Genomic DNA, 18,266 nt, shown 5'->3' on the forward strand with positions numbered 1-18,266 from the left:
TAAGGACACAGCCTTCCTCCCCTCCTTGAACACTGGTAACAGAGACTGCGCCCTCACCAGACACCAGTCCTGCCAGTGCCTTGGTCTTGGACATCCCAGCCTCCAGAACTGTGGGGAAATAAATGTCTCTTCTCTACAAATTACCCAGTCTGTGGTATTCTGTTGTAACAGCACAAATAACTCACACTTTAACGCTTTGTTCTTTTCAGACCTGAATTTCTGACCTATATAATTTTCCTTCTTCCTGAAGAACTTCTTTTAACATTTCTTGCAAGGGTGGTCTACTGGCGATGAATTTCCTCAATGTTTGCTTTTCTGAGAAAGTCTTTATTTCTCTTGCATGTATGAAGGATAATTTTATGAGACAGACAATTCTGGTTTGGTGGCCTTCTTAACACTTTAAATTTTTCACATTATTCTTTTCTTCCTTAGATGGTTTCTGGCAAGAAATCTGATGTAATTCTTACCCTTGTTTCTCAGCAGGTAAAATGTTCTTTTCCTCTGGCATCTTTCAAGATTTCTCCTGAGTCTAATTTTCTGCAATTTAAATGTGATATGTCTAGGTGTACCCTTTTTTAAAAATCTATTTTGCTTTTGTATTTATCTCTGAGCTTCCTGGATCTGTGGTTTGCCGTCTGTCATTAATTTTGGAAATAGCCACTTTTACTGAAGATGTTTCTTCTGCTTCTTCTTTCCCCCTTCTTTTGGTTTTTCCATTATGCATAGATGCTTCACTCTTTTTTTCTTTTTCAGATGGAGTTTTCACTCTTGTTGCCCAGGCTGGAGTGCAGTGGCGTGATCTTGGCTTACTGCAACCTCTGCCTCCCGGGTTCAAGTGATTCTCGTGCCTCAGCCTCCTGAGTAGCTGGGATTACACATGTCTGCCACCACACCCAGCTAATTTTTTGTATTTTTAGTAGAGATGAGGTTTCACCATGTTGACCAGGCTGGTCTCGAACTCCTGACCTCAGGTGATCCGCCCACCTCGGCCTCCCAAAGTGCTGGGATTACAGGCGTGAGCCACGGTGCCCAGCCTGCTACACCTTTTGTAATTGTCCACAGTTCAGTTTCTTCATCGTTTCTCTTTGCTTTTCAGTTTGGAAAGTTTCTATGTACATTTCTCAAGCTCACGGGCCCTTTGCATACCATGTCAGTCTCTGTATGGTCTATATTATACATCCCCAACGTGGCTAAGCCAGGGGTATAAGTCCATGGATACGTCTCAAGCTCACGGATCCACTGCACGCCACGTCAATCTCTGTGCAGTCTGTGCTACAAATCCCCAACATGGCTAAGCCAGGGGTACGATTCCATGGACACGTCTCAAGCTCACGGATCCTCTGCACGCCACGTCAATCTCTGTGCAGTCTGTGCTACAAATCCCAAACGTGGCTAAGCCTGGGGTACGATTCCATGGACACGTCTCAAGCTCATGGATCCTCTGCACGCCACGTCAATCTCTGTGCAGTCTGTATTACACATCCCCAACGTGGCTAAGCCAGGGGTATGAGTCCATGGACACGTCTCAAGCTCACGGATCCTCTGCACACCGTACAGTCTGTACTATAAGTCTCCTATGTGGCTAAGCCAGGGTTATGATTCCACAGACATGTCACAAGCTCACAGGTCCTCTGCACACTACGTCAGTCTCTGTACAGTCTGTGTTATAAATCCCCAATGTAGCTAGGCCAGGTGTATGAGTTTTCTATACTGCTCTAACAAATTCCACTTTGTGACTTAAAACAATGCACATTTATTATCCTACCATTCTGGAGGTCAGAAATTTGCAATGGGTTTCATGGCAGTAAAATTAAGGTATCAGCAGGGCCGGTTTCCTTCTGGATGCCCCTGGGAGAAACTGTTTTCTTGCCATTTCCTGCTTCCTGCAGAGGCTGCCTGCATCCCGTGGTTCCCTTCAACCTCTGAAGCCAGCTGTGGCTCGGAGACTCCCTGTTCTGCCTGCCTGTTCTACCTATGAGCGCCTCTGTGATTACTTTTGGCTCACATGAATAGTTCTGTAATCACCTCCCTATTTTAATGTCAGCCGTTCGGCAATCCTGACTCCCTGGCCACGGATGGTGACACAGTCCCAGGTTCTGTGGATCAGAAGGTGGACATCTGTGGGAGGTCATCCTCTGCCTGCCACACTAGGTTTTCTTCAAGTGAATACAGCCAAATTAAGAACCAAAAGGCAAGAGCTCTGGACGGAAAAGTAGCCACACAAACTGAGACAGAGTAGAGAACACATGGCTAGCTCTTCATTCCTTTTGCTTCTTATTCAGAAAAAAGCAAACAAAAACTCCAGATTGCCAACAGAAGTATAGGCACTTTCTTCCTTTAAAACAAAAACCACAATCTTAATTCTCAATTTGCTAACCCCACCTCAAGACAATTTAGGTACTCTATAAAAACTCTTAAAATATTTGCTCTTTAGTATACTATGAGAAACACAGCGTCAGACCCCCCCATTAGATCCTGGCCCTGCCATTTAAAAACCATGTAAACTTCAGCAAATTATTTAACGATTCTGCTTTCTAGTTTTCTTGTCTATACAACTTGGCAAACATTATACATGTGATCGATCTTTTTAAATATTTAAGAAAGATATATTTTCTCTCAAATGGACCACATAGAAAAAGTCAGTTACTCTCTATTAACTTTAGGACACATTAAAGAAACCTCTTAGTCCACCCATGTGAGACCAGTCTTATTTTCCAGCGCCCAGGCCAACATGTTTGTTATAACTAAACATTTGCACAAATTTCTCTATTACTCAGTAACAAAGTCACATTAATGAAAAGATTCTACTGAAAATTCCACCTTTCATTTACTGAAGTACTTTCACATGAAAAGTACATGCTGTCCAGGACTCCTTCCAAAGGACCCTTGGAACTAAAGGGAGGGTGCGGAGGATACAGGCTGGCCACAGGCTGGGAACCGTGACAGTGGCGATGAGCCACAGATTTACAGTGCTCCTCTCTATGGTTTTGAAAGTTTCCATGTTATACGAGGAACTTCTGGTAATATTTATGAGATAAAATAAAGTATCATCTGTGATCCTTCCAAAAATCAGAGCAACTTCCATCAACCCTGGAAGGCTGTGCTAACATCTGGACTTGCCATCATTTTTTTTTTTTTCCTGAGATGAAGTTTCACTCTGTCACCCAGCCTGGAATGCAGTGGCACGATCTTGCCTCACTGCAACCTCCGCCTCCCAGATTCAAGTGATTCTTGTGCCTCAGCCTCCCAAGTGGCTGGGATTACAGGTACCTGTCACATCCAGCTAATTTTTGTATTTTTAGTAGAGACTGAGTTTCACCATGTTGCCAAGGCTGATCTTGAACTCCTGACCTCAGATGATCCACACACCTGAGCCTCCAAAGTACTGGAAAAGTCACGTGAGCCACTGAGCCTGGCCTGGCCTTGTCATATTTGAACTGTACAGTTTTGGAATTTAAAAACACCTGCATGATTGCTTTATTCTTTTTTTTTTTTCTTGAGACAGGGTCCCTTACTCTGTCTGTCACCCAGGCTGGAGTGTGTTGGCATAATCTCGGCCCACTGCAACCTCTGCTTCCTGGGTTCAAGCGATTCTCCTGCTTTAGCTTCCTGAGTAGCTGGGACTACAGGCACCCACTACCATACCCGGCTAATTTTTATATTTTTTGGTAGAGACGGGTTTCATCATGTGGGCCAGGGTGGTCTAGGACTCCTGACCTCAAGTGATCTGCCCACCTCGGCCTCCCAAAGTTCTGGGATTACAGGTGTGAGCCACCGTGCCGGGCCTCAATTGCTTTATTCTAACTGGGCACTGCGGGCTGTAGCTGAGCCCCACAATGCTGTGTAATCTCCATGTTTCACAGAATAAGTTCTTACTGCTGACCATTAATAGTGCTGAAAGGAGGGTTATTAACTCCTGGTGGTGCATAACAACCCCAAGGAACTCATGTAAACTGTCATGACTACACTGACGTACCAGCAACATCTGGATAAAATAAACTGAAATGAGCATTTTACTGCAGATGTTAGAGCTAGGAAGGTGACAATGGTGGCCAGTTATCCTTTGCCCATCTTCATGGAATTGTATTAATATAATATTTGCCTGGAGACACAATGTAATGTAAAACTGGGCCCTTCAACTGTGATACGATCAGCAGATGTACTCAGACCCGGGAATTCTCAGCAGGAAAGCCACAGCATGGAATCAAGCGGTATTCCTCCTGCAGGAAATCTGGGAAAACCAGGTGGCCCTCAGCACCTCTCCTCACAGATGCCAAGCGCTTTGCTGAAGGGTACAGGACAGTCGTTCTTTTTATTTCTCACTGGTACGACAGATGCCACACCCAGAGTCCACAGCTGCCTGGCTCTGGTTTTGACCCTGAGCTGAAACGTCTCACCAGTGTCTGAGCCTCATGTTCCCATCTGCCTCCTGTCCCTTGTGAAGCCAGTCTCTGGTTTGCGTTACTCACCTGCAGTGTGGGGTGTAGACAGGGAAGAGCATGGCCTCACCTGGCCCGAGACAAACCCGGGCACTGTCCTCTGCCAGCAGCCTGGGTGCCCGCAGGAGCACCTGCTAGCTGTCTGAAGCCTCAGCTAGTGTTTAGCTGAAACAACTCCAGCAAGGCAGGGCCCACCTGACGGTCCTGAAAATGATGGGGACACCGGACACCTATCTGCTTCGGACAGTGAGCCCTTCACAGGGAATTGGGATCTTTCATTTAAGACTGGGCAGCGGGGATACAAAACACAGAAAATTATGCCAGGACAGTGGATCACTGACACTGGAAATGCACGAGCACCCAGAGGGTCTATGAAAAGTGCTCCTGGACAGGCACAGTGGCTCACACCTGTAATCACAGCACTTTGGGAGGCTGAGGTGGGCGGACCACCTGAGGTCAGGAGTTCAAGACCAGCCTGGCCAACAATGATGAAACCCCACCTCTACTCTAAATATAAAAACTAGCTGGGTGTGGTGGCATGCGCCTGTAGTCCCAGCTACTCGGGAGGCTGACGCAGAAGAATCACTTGAGCCTGGGAGGTAAAGGTTGCAGTGAGCCAGGATCACACCATTGCACTCCAGCCTACAGGGGCTACGGACTAGTCTATCCTCTCCTGTGGCCTCAGGCACATGACTGAGCTCTAAGCCATGGCTTCTTCATGAATACGCTGGGAATAATCAGTATTGGTGGGCTCACGGGGTTGCTTTAGAGCTTATATGATGAAATAAACACGGAAATCATTCATACACATATAAGTCCTGAAAACACTGGCTATACCTATGAATTGCAGAGGGCATTTTTCCTACCCAATTATCAGAAGGACTCTGCTTTCTTGAAGCCATGGAGGGACAGTACAGGTTAGGGCAAGATTTGATTCTGTGGCCTCCTGAGAACCATGTGAATTCTGTGCCTGAAGTACAAATCTGGAAAAGGAGGTGTGAGGCAACCCATCACTTTCTAGAGTTCGGGATTCCCCCCATGGGGAGGGCAGGCAGGCCTCAGGGAGCTCTGGAGTTCGGGATTCCCCGTGTGGGGGGTGCAGGCCTGGGGGAGCTCTGCACAGTGCAGGAAGCAGGGAATGGGGTGCACTGGGCTGTCGTTTGGGTTTTGACACTGCCCAAAGTCTCTCCCCCAAGAAGGAAACAGAACTCTGTCAATCACTGATCACCGGTGACTGCACTTTGATCAAGCAGATGAGAACTTAAAAGTAATTCCCCTGGCACTGTCATCCCCTATGACGTCTTCTTCCATGAAAAAGGCTTTCGCATTCTTTGATTTCATAAAAGCAAACTTGCAGAGAACAAGCTTCCGTGGCACTTAAAAAGTCTTAACTACTAGCATTTTTTTTTAAAGGTAGAAATCATTTTCTCCCCACCTCAGGAAAACAGATGCATCACCACAAACGTATTCTCCAAAATCAGTTGTAAACTTATGTTTTACAAATTAGACAGCATTTTTTCACACATCCTGAGCTGTTACACAAAAGCAATTATGAGTCCTCAATTCCAGGCTCGAGAATTCCACTTGGGTTTATCTGGATCAAGGTCACTGCCAGGCCAGCTACCCGCCGAGATTCCAGACCGCACCCTTTCTGAGGGCCTCTCCTTCCTGAGTGTCGTCAGCAAGAGGTTACGCCAGAGGTAATTTTCCCTTGAAATTACACAACCTCATCCACTTGAAACGGAGACTAAGCCGTCACCCCCCCCTCTGTGAAGAGCGAAGACCAGCCAACTCGAGCGAGTCTGTGAGAGCGGAGCCCCGCTCGGTCCTCGGAAGCGGAGATGAAAGGCTTCCACGTGCTCTCCTGGCCCCGAGGGCCCTCCACCTGGCTCAGGCCGCTCCCGAGAGCCTGTTGACCCGTCTGTGAGTTCCTGCTCGAGGGCTTCCTGGTAGGAAAAACCCTTACAGCTCTGAAGAGGCCCTGGAAACCAGCAATAAGCCCACAAAACCCATCCTGACAACCCCCTCTGTGCAGGACTTCCCGGTCGGAAACCGAAGTGGCCTTGCGGGGCTGCAGTCCCACCGGCAGCAGTGGAGAGGAAGGGCCCAGCCCAGTGGGAGAGAGGGCGGCGCAGAGCCAGGGCGCGGGGTGGGGGGGGGCGGCCGAAGCCACCAGGGCCACCGTCTGCGGGGACGTTCGAAGCAGACAGTCGGAAAATGACAGAACTTGAATGACACAGCGAAGGAGGCAGAAGTGGCGGGCAGACATCGCCACGCTCCGTTACCTCCTCCGAAACTGCCCTCGTCCTCCTGCCAGCCGCCCCCCAGCCCCCGCCAGGTGGACCGGGACCCTCCTCTGCGCCGCGATCAAGCTCTGCCACTGCTGCTGGCTTCCTCCCTGTGGCCCCGCACGGCACCCTCCACATCTGCAGGGAGAACCAGGCATGTGTGGCTGTCGGGCAAGTCTGCCCCAAGAAGGGAGAAGCCAGCTCCTGGGGGTGGGGGGCGTGGGCCGGGTGATGCCTTCGTGGCCCCCATCACGGCTCGCAGCGCCCGTCACCTGTATCCCGGAGTCCCGCCCTAGAGCCCGCAGGGGCACCACACATTGACGCTGGGTGCTTCCTGCTTCCCTGCACCTTTGTGCTGCGAAAGCTGAGCTCAAAGGAGCACATCTAGGATTCGTTTCACCTAGGATTCGAGCACGTCTAGGAGGGTGGCGGAGGTGCACATTAGCTTGGAAACCATCTTCGGCGAGCTCTGCCTGAGACTGCGCTGACTTGATAACTTTACCAACGTTACCAGGGCAGAGACGGCATTTTGGATGTGATTTCTCATAATACACTTCTTCCATGAATCATGACTGGGAAAACACCCATATTTATCTGATTGGACTTTGTTTTTGAGCACTTATATGTCTTGTTTCTAGAGATTAAAGCTATTAAAATTTTTTGTAATCCACAGTTACAAATTAAATAATTCCATAAAAAGGCTTTGAAAAGGTGATCTTTGTTGTACAATATTTAAAAAAATGTGCAACTCTTTGAGAGCACCTAAATAATAACCAAAGGAGTCTATATGCCAGGACGCTTGAGTGTGAATTAAGTAGACTTAGCACAGGGGTCTACACGTCAGGATGCCTGGATGTGAATTAAGTAGGTTTTCACAGGGTCTACACATCAGGATACCCGGTGTGAATTAAGTAGGTCTACACAGAGTCTACATGTCAGGACATCTGGTGTGAATTAAGTGTGTCTATCACAGGGGTCTACACGTCAGAATACCTGGTGTGGATTAAGTAGGTCTACACAGGGTCTACAGGTCAGGACACCTGGTGTGAATTAAGTGTGTCTATCACAGGGGTCTACACGTCAGAATACCTGGTGTGAATTAAGTAGGTCTACACAGGGGTGTATATATCAGGACACCCAGTGTGAATTAAGTAGGTCTTCGCAGGGTCTACACATCAGGACTCCTGGTGTGAATTAAGTAGGTCTACACAGGGGTTTACATTCCAGGATGCCCAGTGTGGATTAACTAGGTCTATCACAGGGGTCTATACATCAGGACAGTCAGTGTGAATTGAGCAGGTCTACACAGGGTCTACAGGTCAGGACGCCAGGTGTGAATTAAGTAGGTCTACACATCAGGACACCCAGTGTGAATTAAGTAGGTCTATCACAGGGGTCTATACATCAGGACCCTCAGTGTGAATTGAGCAGGTCTCCACAGGAGTTGACATGTCAAGACGCCCAGTGTGAATTAAGCACGTCTAGAATGTCAGGACACACGTGTGAATTCTGTGGCTGCCTCACGTGTCCACATGTGCAGCCAGCCATGAGTGCGCCCGTGTTTAGCCTCGTCCACTGTGAAGGAGAATGAAGCTAAAAGGAGGCGTCTGCACACAGGCTCATGCGTTCTACACTATCTGGAAAGCACCGTCTGCCCCACTTTTAATGGCAGCTGCTAAATTTCCAGCCTATTCTTAAGACCCGTTTCCTCGTCACTCTCTGAATGTGGGAAATGTGTGTGCACGTCCACGCTCCCGTCCACGGAGAGAAACATGCTTCATTTCGACTGTGGCACTGTGCTCACCTCGTCTACGCTTTGCCTTGGCTGTACGTCACGAACCAGCTCAAAGATATGCCCCAGGCTTTGCTGTCCGGGGTGGCTGGTATCATTTCCATCCTACCAGCACTGAGACTCTGGCCAGGGTGGCCCATGACAAGCATGCAGCTAGGCGCCTCAGAAGTGGGAGCTGGGTAGGGTTTGAATCCTGGACGTGAGACCTGTACTGCCTCTGTGACATGGTCGCCCAAGAATAGAGACACCGTGATGTGAGGCCTGGCCAGGGGAAAGCCTCCTGTGGACAGTCATCGGGAGAGCAAGTCCCATGCCCTTGGTAAGGCTCTGATCCGAAACCCTTGCTGGGGTGCTGGTGGCCGTGACAGCAGGGCCAGGAGCAGAGCTGGTTTCTGAGACCGAGAAGCACTAACACCCCCAGGCAGCTGCTCTAGGGGCTCACGGACCCTCAGACCCAAGACAGTTACCTTGGAGGAGACGATCCTGTTGTCTGGGTACCTCTGTGGGATGTAGGCCTCTGCGCCCGGAGGTGGCTCCCTGTGCCCCACGTAGATGGTCCTGCTGTCCACCCAGTTCTCTTCTCCTGCACACTGGGGAAGGAGAGCAACGTCAGGCAGCTGCCTCAGAACCCGCATGCCAAGGCTCCTCCCCAGAGCAAACCTGCTGCTGAGCGCCTCGTTCAGGGCTGGGGGAGACACGGGCCCCAGTGCCCCGGCCCCCGCCACCCCCCAGTCGCACACAGCCCTCAGGGGCCAAGGCCTTCAGGTGAGCACCAGGAGGCGTGGTGCTCCCGTGAGAGCCACACAGTGAACACCAAAGCTGACTGCCAGTGGAAACGGCACAGGGTGTGACTCGAGAACAGACACCATGAAATCAGAAGGCTTCCAAAGGGGAAGAGACAGTGAAGTTGAGGCAGAAGGCGGGACTCAACTCCAGGCGGGGGGCTTGGACACCAGACCAGATAGAGGACTAGTGAAAACAGGGCTGGGGTAGAGGCAGCTTTCCACAGGGCACGCCCCGTGTGCCTGTCAGTTTACCATTGCCATGGCAACAGCCGGGAGCTGCCCCCCACTTTCCGTGGCAATGACCCAACTGCCTAGAAATTACTATTCTTCCCCCTGGAAATTTCTGCATAAACCACCCCTTAAGCTGCATGCAATTAGAAACGGGTACACGTGTGGCCGCAGCACCGCCCTGAGCTGCTCCTCTCTGCCTGTGGGGCACCCTGCTCTGCAGGGGCAGTCACAGAGCTGTGGCACGGCCTCTTGAATAACGCTGCCTTCTTCCACCTCCTGCTTGCCCTGGAACAGCACTAACTGCCATCCCAGACTCAAAGCCAGGTAGGCAGTGCCACCTCACTGCCCTGGCCATGCCACAGCCTGGCTGCCCCTCCCCACACAGACAGGCCCTCCTCCTCCGGGACGGAGCCTCCCTGCCGCCTCTGTTTTGTGGCGAAGCCAACAAACCTAAGGGATGTGGACTTTAAAAGCGTCCTGAGAGCTTCAGAATAAACTGCTGCCTATAAAGGCCAAGAAAAGTCCCTGGCTCCTTTCTTCTTTCAGAACACAGCCAAACAGATGCTTCTCATTCTCATGGAACCAGGATATTGCACTGAATAAGCATATAAGTGAACCAGAAAAAGAAAACCATATAGATATCTTTTAATACAAAAGTAAAAATCCTAGAAACTTTCTTCTAGCTTCAAAGGCAACATCTGAATTTTGGGAGTGGCCAGGAGCCCAGACACTGGCTCTGAAAGCTGAACGCTTCCCTGGAGCGCTGTGGCTGTGCCCACACCACAGTGAGCCCATGCCACGGTGAGCCCACGCCATGGCAAGCCCGTGCTTCCGGGCCGCTTCCAGCCAGCAACAAAGGGACCCTGTCTCAGGGAGGCACGTTCAGGATGAACTGAGGAAGTCCAATCCACACTCTCCACACTGCCGCGCAGACACTTATTAAATAATCACATTAAACAGCTCACATACGGCGCTCCAGTGTAGTGCCATTTACACTGACACTACTGGGTTGTGGGAAGGACCGTTTTTGTCTGTGCTATGACATCAGAAAATAAATCACCTGCCTACATGCGGTGGGACTTCCTAAACCCTCCAAACCGGTAAAACCCGCTTGAGATGAGGCGCACACACGTTCGATGACAGCCACATCGCGCGGGACACGCCACCTCGCAGGTGTTCCCTGGGCTGTGGGGACGGGAGGGGCCCTTGAGGCTGCTTTCTGATTCCTGGCTTTACCCACGGGCTACGACCCAGTGGCCCAAAACTGAACGCTGATGCCGGGAAGCTCCGTCACCACCGGCCCCCTTGCCTGCCAGCCCCGTCAGCACAGCAGACACCAGCCTGGGTAAGGAAAGGACTCGAGGCCACGAGGTCACTCAGACAGCCTCACCCAGGGCATCGGGAAGGTCAGAAACCGAAGTGTCTCTTCAGGTTCACACTTCAAAGGGAGCTCTTTGTATTGTATTCTCCACAAATGTCCAAATTCTAAGACTAAGCTGCCCAAAAGCAACAGAGACAACCACACACGGGACCCCCCAGAGAGTGCAGACATGGTCGCAAACGTGGCAGTGCCTCGGACAGGGCGCCCGGTCGCTGCCACACACTGGCTGCATCACGCCACGTTTCTGTCAAGCGTCATCAGCAGCGACACGAAGGGGTTAGGAGAGCTAACCTTCACGGTCCTCTCAGCCCTGACGCTCTGGTTCTGTTCAGTGACAATGAAAACAGACTCAGGAGCCCAATCATGTAACTCCTGAACCTCGCTTGTCTTGAACCCAAGGCCACCTGCGCTGTGCATAAATGGGGACAGGGCACGGTGGCTCACACCTGTAATCCCAGCACTTTGGGAGGCCACGGCAGGTTGATCGTTTGAGGCCAGGAGTTCAAGACCAGCACAGCGAAGATGGCGAAACCCCATTTCTACTTAAAAAAAAAAAAAAAATTCGCGGAGTGTGGGGGCGCCTGTGGTCCAGCTCCTTGGGAAGCTGAGGGAGGAGAAGTGCTTGAACCCGGGAGGCGGGGCTGCAGGGACAAGATGGCACCACTGCACTCCAGCTTGGATGACAGAGCCAGACGTTGTATCAAAACAAAACAAAACAAAACAAAAAAGGGGTCACATCACGTGGAGCCGTTTTCAGGATTCAGAGTAAAGACCCGAGGAGGCAGGAAGCTCTCCAGGGCGGGGGGACGGGGACCCCGGCCTGCTTCTCCTCGTTCCCAGGCAGGACCCGTGACACGGCTCAGCCAGCCCCACGCGACTCCTCCCGGCCGTCCCAGCCGCGGCCAGAGGCTTCCATCAGCGAGCAAAGCGGAAACCAGGCGCCAGACTGTCTCTGTCAATCCGCAGGCTTCCTAACGACTCAGTGGCAACCCAGCTGTCCTCCTCACTGCACTGAGAAAGCCACGTGGCCTGTCCCCCGGTCGGCTCAAGTTCCGACTGAAGTCAAAATCTACACCGTGCTGATGGGACCGACCGAAAGACGCAAACTGACCAAGGGAACCATCTCGAGTGACACCCGGAGGACGGGAAAAATTCGGCAAAGGGGTCACAGCTGCACTGTTCACCAAAGACAGAAGTGGCCGCCTCCCAACGCAGGTCCACTGATGAAGGGTGTTAATCAGCCACGGGAAGGAAGGAAGGCAGCGCGCGTGGGGCCAGGAAGCACGTCCCGCGCGTGCAGCTAAGCCGCCACTCCAACAACCAAACCCGAAGCACGATCCGTATTTTCTGAGGCAGACACCATGAAGAGACATCCCACTACTCACATTATTTACTAATACACGTCCCACGAACTGGAAAACTTGTGTGCCCTGCAATTACCCCATACACCAGCGGGTAGCCCTGCACGTGGTGACTCCCCACATACCTTGAAGCATGCCCTTCAGAAAACATACTTACACTAATACAGCAGTCAGTTAAATTTCAAACCTACATAAGCCCGCCACTAAATATTTATTTAAGCATTTATCGAGGTAATGTAGCTTAATATTTAAAGCGAGATGCTGAAAATGTCTAGACGGGTAATCCAGAAACCTAACAGGAATGTTGGCATCAAATGATATCACTCATCCGCACAACTATCACCATCAAACTTGCTTGGATTTTCAGCTAGTCTTTGGTTCAATGGTTCAATGACTCAAGGGATTTTCTTTACTACCTTAGAGGAAAAAGTCACTCTTTTTTTTTCTTTTTAATGGGATGAAGTTTTCTCTCATCACTCAGGCTGGAGTGCGAATAGCACGATCTTGGCTCACTGCAACCTCTGCCTCCGGGTTCAAGCGATTCTCCCGCCTCAGCCTCCCTAGTAGCTAGGATTACAGGCGTGCGCCACCACACCCTGCTAATTTTGTGTTTTTAGCAGAGATGGGGTTTCACCATGTTGGCCAGGCTGGTCTCGAACTCCTCAGGTAATCTGCCTGCCTTGGCCTCCCAAAGTGCTGGGATTACAGGCGTGCGCCACCGCACCCAGCTGGACAAGTCATTCTTACATGCTGAACTGCTTCCCTGTTTCAGTCCTCCACGTAAATTCTAGAAACTTAATATCTAAAGCTCTTCCTGAAAATCTCCTAGGAAGTGAAAATGGTTTATTTTTTAACAAATAAGTAATTAACTGCTGTTATTTTTTTAGAGATGGGGTATTGCTGTGCCGTCCAGGCTGGGGTGCCATGGCTCTTCACTGAGGCAGCCGTTCACAGGCACAGTTAGAGTGCACCATAGCCTTGAACTCCTGGACTCAAGCAATCCTCCCTGCTTGGCCTCCAAAGCACTGAGACTGCAGGCATGCTGCCACATCCCAAATTCCCTCAGCTTAAAATGGGAACGTTTCACAGGCACAGTTAGAGTGCACCATAGCCTTGAACTCCTGGACTCAAGCAATCCTCCCTGCTTGGCCTCCAAAGCACTGAGACTGCAGGCATGCTGCCACATCCCAAATTCCCTCAGCTTAAAATGGGAACGTTTCCTGCTACCTCAGTGTTTTACAGCTAACTTTGAAGAGTTAGAAGGTTCTGGCCCTGTTGCCATTTCTTACACAATGTAACTGCATGGGAGATGGAGTTTGCAGGGGCTTTCAAAGCTGCTGACCCGGACCACCTCCTCTCACGAAGCAGCTCAGCTCAGCCAACCTTTGCCCACCGCACCTCACACACTTCTGAGAGGCACAGGGAGGCCACACAGGCTCACCAGCTTTCTGTCCACCACATCAGCAGCTCACCTGGCCACTAAGAAAGACAGTTTTGCAAAAGGCCTGTGTGGTATGATGCTAAACATGCCCATCTGTCTCGTTTCCACAACTCACACAGAAGACTGTGGAAGGAAGAACAGGGAGGAGTGTTACGGGGCTGCGGAAACAGGAAGATGGACCCAGCGTGCCTTCCAGGGCACTCCCAGGACTCTCCGTGCAGGGCACCCCAAGAGGACCCCCGAGAAGAATTCCACGTCTGGAGTTGGAGGAGACAGGTGTGGTGAGCGGCATGTGGGGAAGAGGGGCGGGGCTTCCCCGCGGCACGGGGCCCACGGGGGAGGAAGTCTCACATCCCTTCTCCTGATATGTGTGCTCTGGACACAGCACTGTGCAGCGTCCTGGCCGCCTTCCCACCCACCTTCCAGCAGGAGGGGGCGTCACAGAGGGGCAGCTGTAATCACGCAGCACAGGAGTCTCGGAGAAAATGTCACCAAAGATCGTATCAATGCAGCTACCGGAGCAGCAGTCTCTGTGGCTCCTTCCCTTAATTATTTTTTTAAAGAGAGTTTTGACATTTGGGATTGATCCACTCCTGCCTGAAAACACAGTCTCTGTGCACGTGCCTGGCAGTGTGGCAGTGTGGCTTTCTGACAGGTGCCAGGCCTGAGCTCGGTGGTTTCTGGCAGTGTGGCCTTCTGGCAGGTACCCAGCACATGTGTCCAGTGGTTGAGAAAAAATCCCCCAAGGAGCGAATGTCCCTGAGCCACTGCCACAGGAGTATGCATGCAGGACCAGCTCTAAACCCCAGGTGCAGAAAGGCTCAAGGGGCAAGAACTAGCATTTCAGAAGATCTACGATGTGACACTCTCAGTGTGCACAACAGCATTCAGTCCTGTATTGATCCCACGCAGGAGCTGGTGTGGTGGCTCATGCCTGTAATTCCCGCACTTTGGGAGGCCAACATGAGTGGATCACCTGAGGTCAGAAGTCTGAGACCAGCCTGGCCAACATGGCGAAACCTCATCTCTACTAAAAATACTAAAATCAGGCAGGAGTGGTGGCGGCACCTGTCAGCCCAGCTACCCGGAAGGCTGAGGCAGGGAGAATGGCTTGAACCCGGGAGGCAGAAGTTGCAGTGAGCTGAGATGGTGCCATTGCACTCCAGCCTGGGTGACAGAGCAAGACTCCATCTCAAAATAAATAAATAAAATAGAATTTGCTTTTCCTTCCCATTTGACAGAGTGTGACGCCAAAGCACAGCATGCAAACTCAGCACACACCCGATCGATTATTCAGGTGGCTTAGCCAGCGTTCAGCATCACGCAGCACAGAGAGGCCTACGTTCTGAGGGGCTGCGCTGGCCTCGCTGGCCCTGTGCCCTGCCCAAAGTTCCTTGTTATTAAACACGGAAGGAGCAGAACAAGGCAGAGGATGGAGCAGGAAGCAGGGAGGAATTTGCTCAATGTACCCAGCCCCAGGGACGGAAGGAGGGTCTGGGATCTGCCCTGGACTTCTGCGCACACACAGGACACAGGAGAAGGATGTGGCCGGCTGCACAGCCCGAGGCGTGCCCTCGCACAGACGGGCTCACTTTAGGACGAGTCGCAGATGTCAACATGAATCCCCGTAGAAACGAACGACAGCCGCGGTCACAGACTCAGGGCCTGCAGGTCGGCCCCCTCCACGGGCTCCCAGGGACGACGGGCCAGCCAGGCGGGAAGAGGCCTCTGACGGCAGCTGTGGGCCTGCGGGGGGAGGGGGTGCTCACAGCCGGGAGGCCTGGCATCTGTGGGGCTGGCATGGGGCGCGTATTTGCTGGTCTCTGGGGGCAGAAACCAGGTCTCCGGGAACAGAGTCCCACCCGGGCTGCACCAGGGCGACCGAGGAGGCGTGGGCTGCGCTCCGGGCTGGGGCTCCCTGGTCACACGTGGCTCAGCCAACGGCCCTCTTCACTGGGGAGACACTTCTCCAGAGGCGCTCACTCACAAGCGGAGGACGCAGAAAACTGGCGTGAGGAAACAAATCACCCGGATTTCACAGAAGTTAACATTTTTGCTATATTTGCACCAACCAATCTTTTCTTAGAGAAATAAATTTAAAATGTAGATTTTTATATAAGTCATTTGGAAGTATTCACCTCCTCCCTCTTTTTAAAAATTCTGGCAATGGGTGAGGAAGAGCGGAGAAAAGTGCAGCCACTGGCGGCCCCAGGCTGCTCGGCCAAAAGCACCCTGAAACTGCCGGGAGGGGTCCTCCTGAGCACAGGCCTGGCGCCCCCCGACCAACGCAGCTCACCATGTGCATCCCACACCTCCCGCTGCAGGGCAGGAAGGAAGAGGAAGGGGCCGCAGCAGAGCTGGACCGCTGTGCCCTACAGCGGGGGGGCATCTCCAGAGCAGAGCTGCAGGCCGTGTCTGCCAACCCCACTGGAAGAAGAGACACTGAGAAGCTATGCGGCCAGCCCACGGGTACCTCACCTGCAAGCCGAGGGCTGCCTCAGAGCAGGGAAAAATGGGTAAACTGAGTCACGCTAGACGCCGTTAGCTCTCTAGCCAGTGCAAGCAAGATCCCTGCTAGCCCACTCTCGGCCCTTGGACGTTGCATCCGAGGCACGCACGGCAGCCTGCAGGCCCTGCCGCCCACCCTGAGGAGGAGTGGGACCCACCGAACGACAAAGCCCCCGTTCCTAGGGTCTTGCAACCGTGTAGCTCCCGCGGCGGGGGAAGGTGGAGGGGGCGGCTCACGCACAGCCTCGCATGCCAACAGCGCTCTCCACCGGCACCGGCAGACGTGTGCGCTGCTCAGCCAGGCCGACACGCACCAGGCAGTGACAAAAAAAGGCCAAAGGAACGCGCCCATCAGACTGGCCCACAGACCCAGCGCTCCACCCTCCGCAACGCCTAGACGGTTCTCGGGCCCCCCTCGAGAGATGGACAGGAAGCCGCAGCCCTGCGTTTGAGGAGCCGAGGCTCCCGGTGCACCGGTCATCTAACTTGCCATGAGGAAAACGCGTCAGGTCTTCCCAAGGGTGGCCATGAATGCCCTTGGGATGTGAAATTCAACTGCGACCCGGGATGAGGAACCCGCGGTGGGTCACCGTGCGGCCCAGGCTGTGTGCACACAGGACAGCGAAGCCTCCGGCTGCTCCGGCTGGTCTCTGGCTCTGGTTCTGCGTGTCTTCAGTGCTGCTTTACCACGAAATGAGCTGCAACTGTGATCTGGTCTGCGTCTCTTGTGAGTGGGTGCGGCACATCGCACATTTGCAATCTGTAAGTTGAAATCAGCCTCCCGTGAGAGTCCCGGATTAAAATAGTTCCTGGAAGGGGATCTATGTTCCTCTGAAGTATCGTCATCTCCCATTTCTCCATATACAATGAATAGAGCCCAGGCTTGACATCTTCTCAAGGGCGTCACCAGAAAGACACGGCTCTCAACCAGCCTCTTCTAATTTCTGCAACTGGAGCTATGGAAGCTTTGATGTAAGACTCTTGGCTTCCAGTTTAGAACAGATGACTTACGAAACCCGGGAGGTGCCAGCTGCTTTTACAAGTAAAATATCCTAGAACCAGACCCAAGTGAAATTTGCTTTCATAAAAGTTCTGTTTAAAAATGAGTAAGATAAAAGTAGCCCGTGGCCTAGTCTTTGTGCTGGCCATTTCCTAGAAGGCTGCAACCTTCGGCCACAACGCCTGGACGGTTCTCTGTTCTCCAGACGCAGGCGGGAATGTCTAGTTCCCCTCGAGAGATGGACGGGAAGCACGAGCCGCAGGCCCTGTGTTTGAGATGCCGAGTCATCTAACTTGCAATGGGGAAAACCCCCGTCAGGTCTTCCCAAGGGCGGCCATGAGCATAGTGAACCCGGGTGCTGTGGGTCCTGAAATGCAAAAGCAGAGCCCTTCCTCTAATTTCAAATCCACCGGCTACCAGGAACCAGAGCAGAGTCCTAACGCAAGCAGACACCTAACAGACCCTTCCTGTCCTGTTGCTCTGACACACGCCCAGATGTGCAGAGGTTGCTAGGGTCTGGGGACTGGACATGCAGAGCCAGCCCTCCCTCCCCTTAGGAGGAGAGTTCTCAGAATCCCTGCGATTCAGGAAATACTATAATCGAGAGCCCCCCGGTGGCGAAGGGGCAGCTTGTCCCTTTCCCTCTTTGGGGATGGCGAGGGGTACTGAATTAGGAGAGAAACAGGCTGACCTGGAGGGGCTGGGCTGGCCTCGCACAGAACTGGGAAGATGAGCTGAAGCGGGAGCCCTTCCAAATGGTGCAGCTGGGACTCACACACGCCCCCACCCCCAGCCCCGATGCGAAGGCAGTCTCCGGCTGTGATGCCTTCCCCGCCACCCGGGGAGCTCCCCTGGGGCCCCTTTTCTTCCCAAGGCAGCAGAGGTGCAGTCAGGACTTCCCTGGGAAGGCATGAGGTGGGGTGGAGGTGGCATGGAGGCCACTGGAGGTGGGGTGGAGGGTGGAGGTGGCATGGAAATCCCGCACAGGTGCACTTCTTCACGCCCCATGACAGGCGTCACCCACAGGCGCAGACCACCAC

At 52.4% G+C, this 18,266-nt stretch overlaps 1 protein-coding gene across 12 annotated transcripts in view; it reads right to left on the reverse strand.

The window, feature by feature from the left end:
* ATP11A (ATPase phospholipid transporting 11A) overlaps positions 1-18,266 on the reverse strand; it is a 179,768-nt gene that overhangs the window by 82,973 nt on the left and 78,529 nt on the right. For all 12 annotated transcript variants that reach the window (XM_039473220.2, XM_074387432.1, XM_039473219.2 and 9 more), the window contains exon 2: positions 8,987-9,109. In XM_039473220.2, coding sequence (XP_039329154.1) covers positions 8,987-9,109 — 123 coding nt within the window. The remainder of the gene's footprint in view (positions 1-8,986; positions 9,110-18,266) is intronic.

Source organism: Saimiri boliviensis, chromosome 16 (assembly GCF_048565385.1).
Source record: "Saimiri boliviensis isolate mSaiBol1 chromosome 16, mSaiBol1.pri, whole genome shotgun sequence".
Taxonomy (NCBI): Eukaryota; Metazoa; Chordata; class Mammalia; order Primates; family Cebidae; genus Saimiri; species Saimiri boliviensis.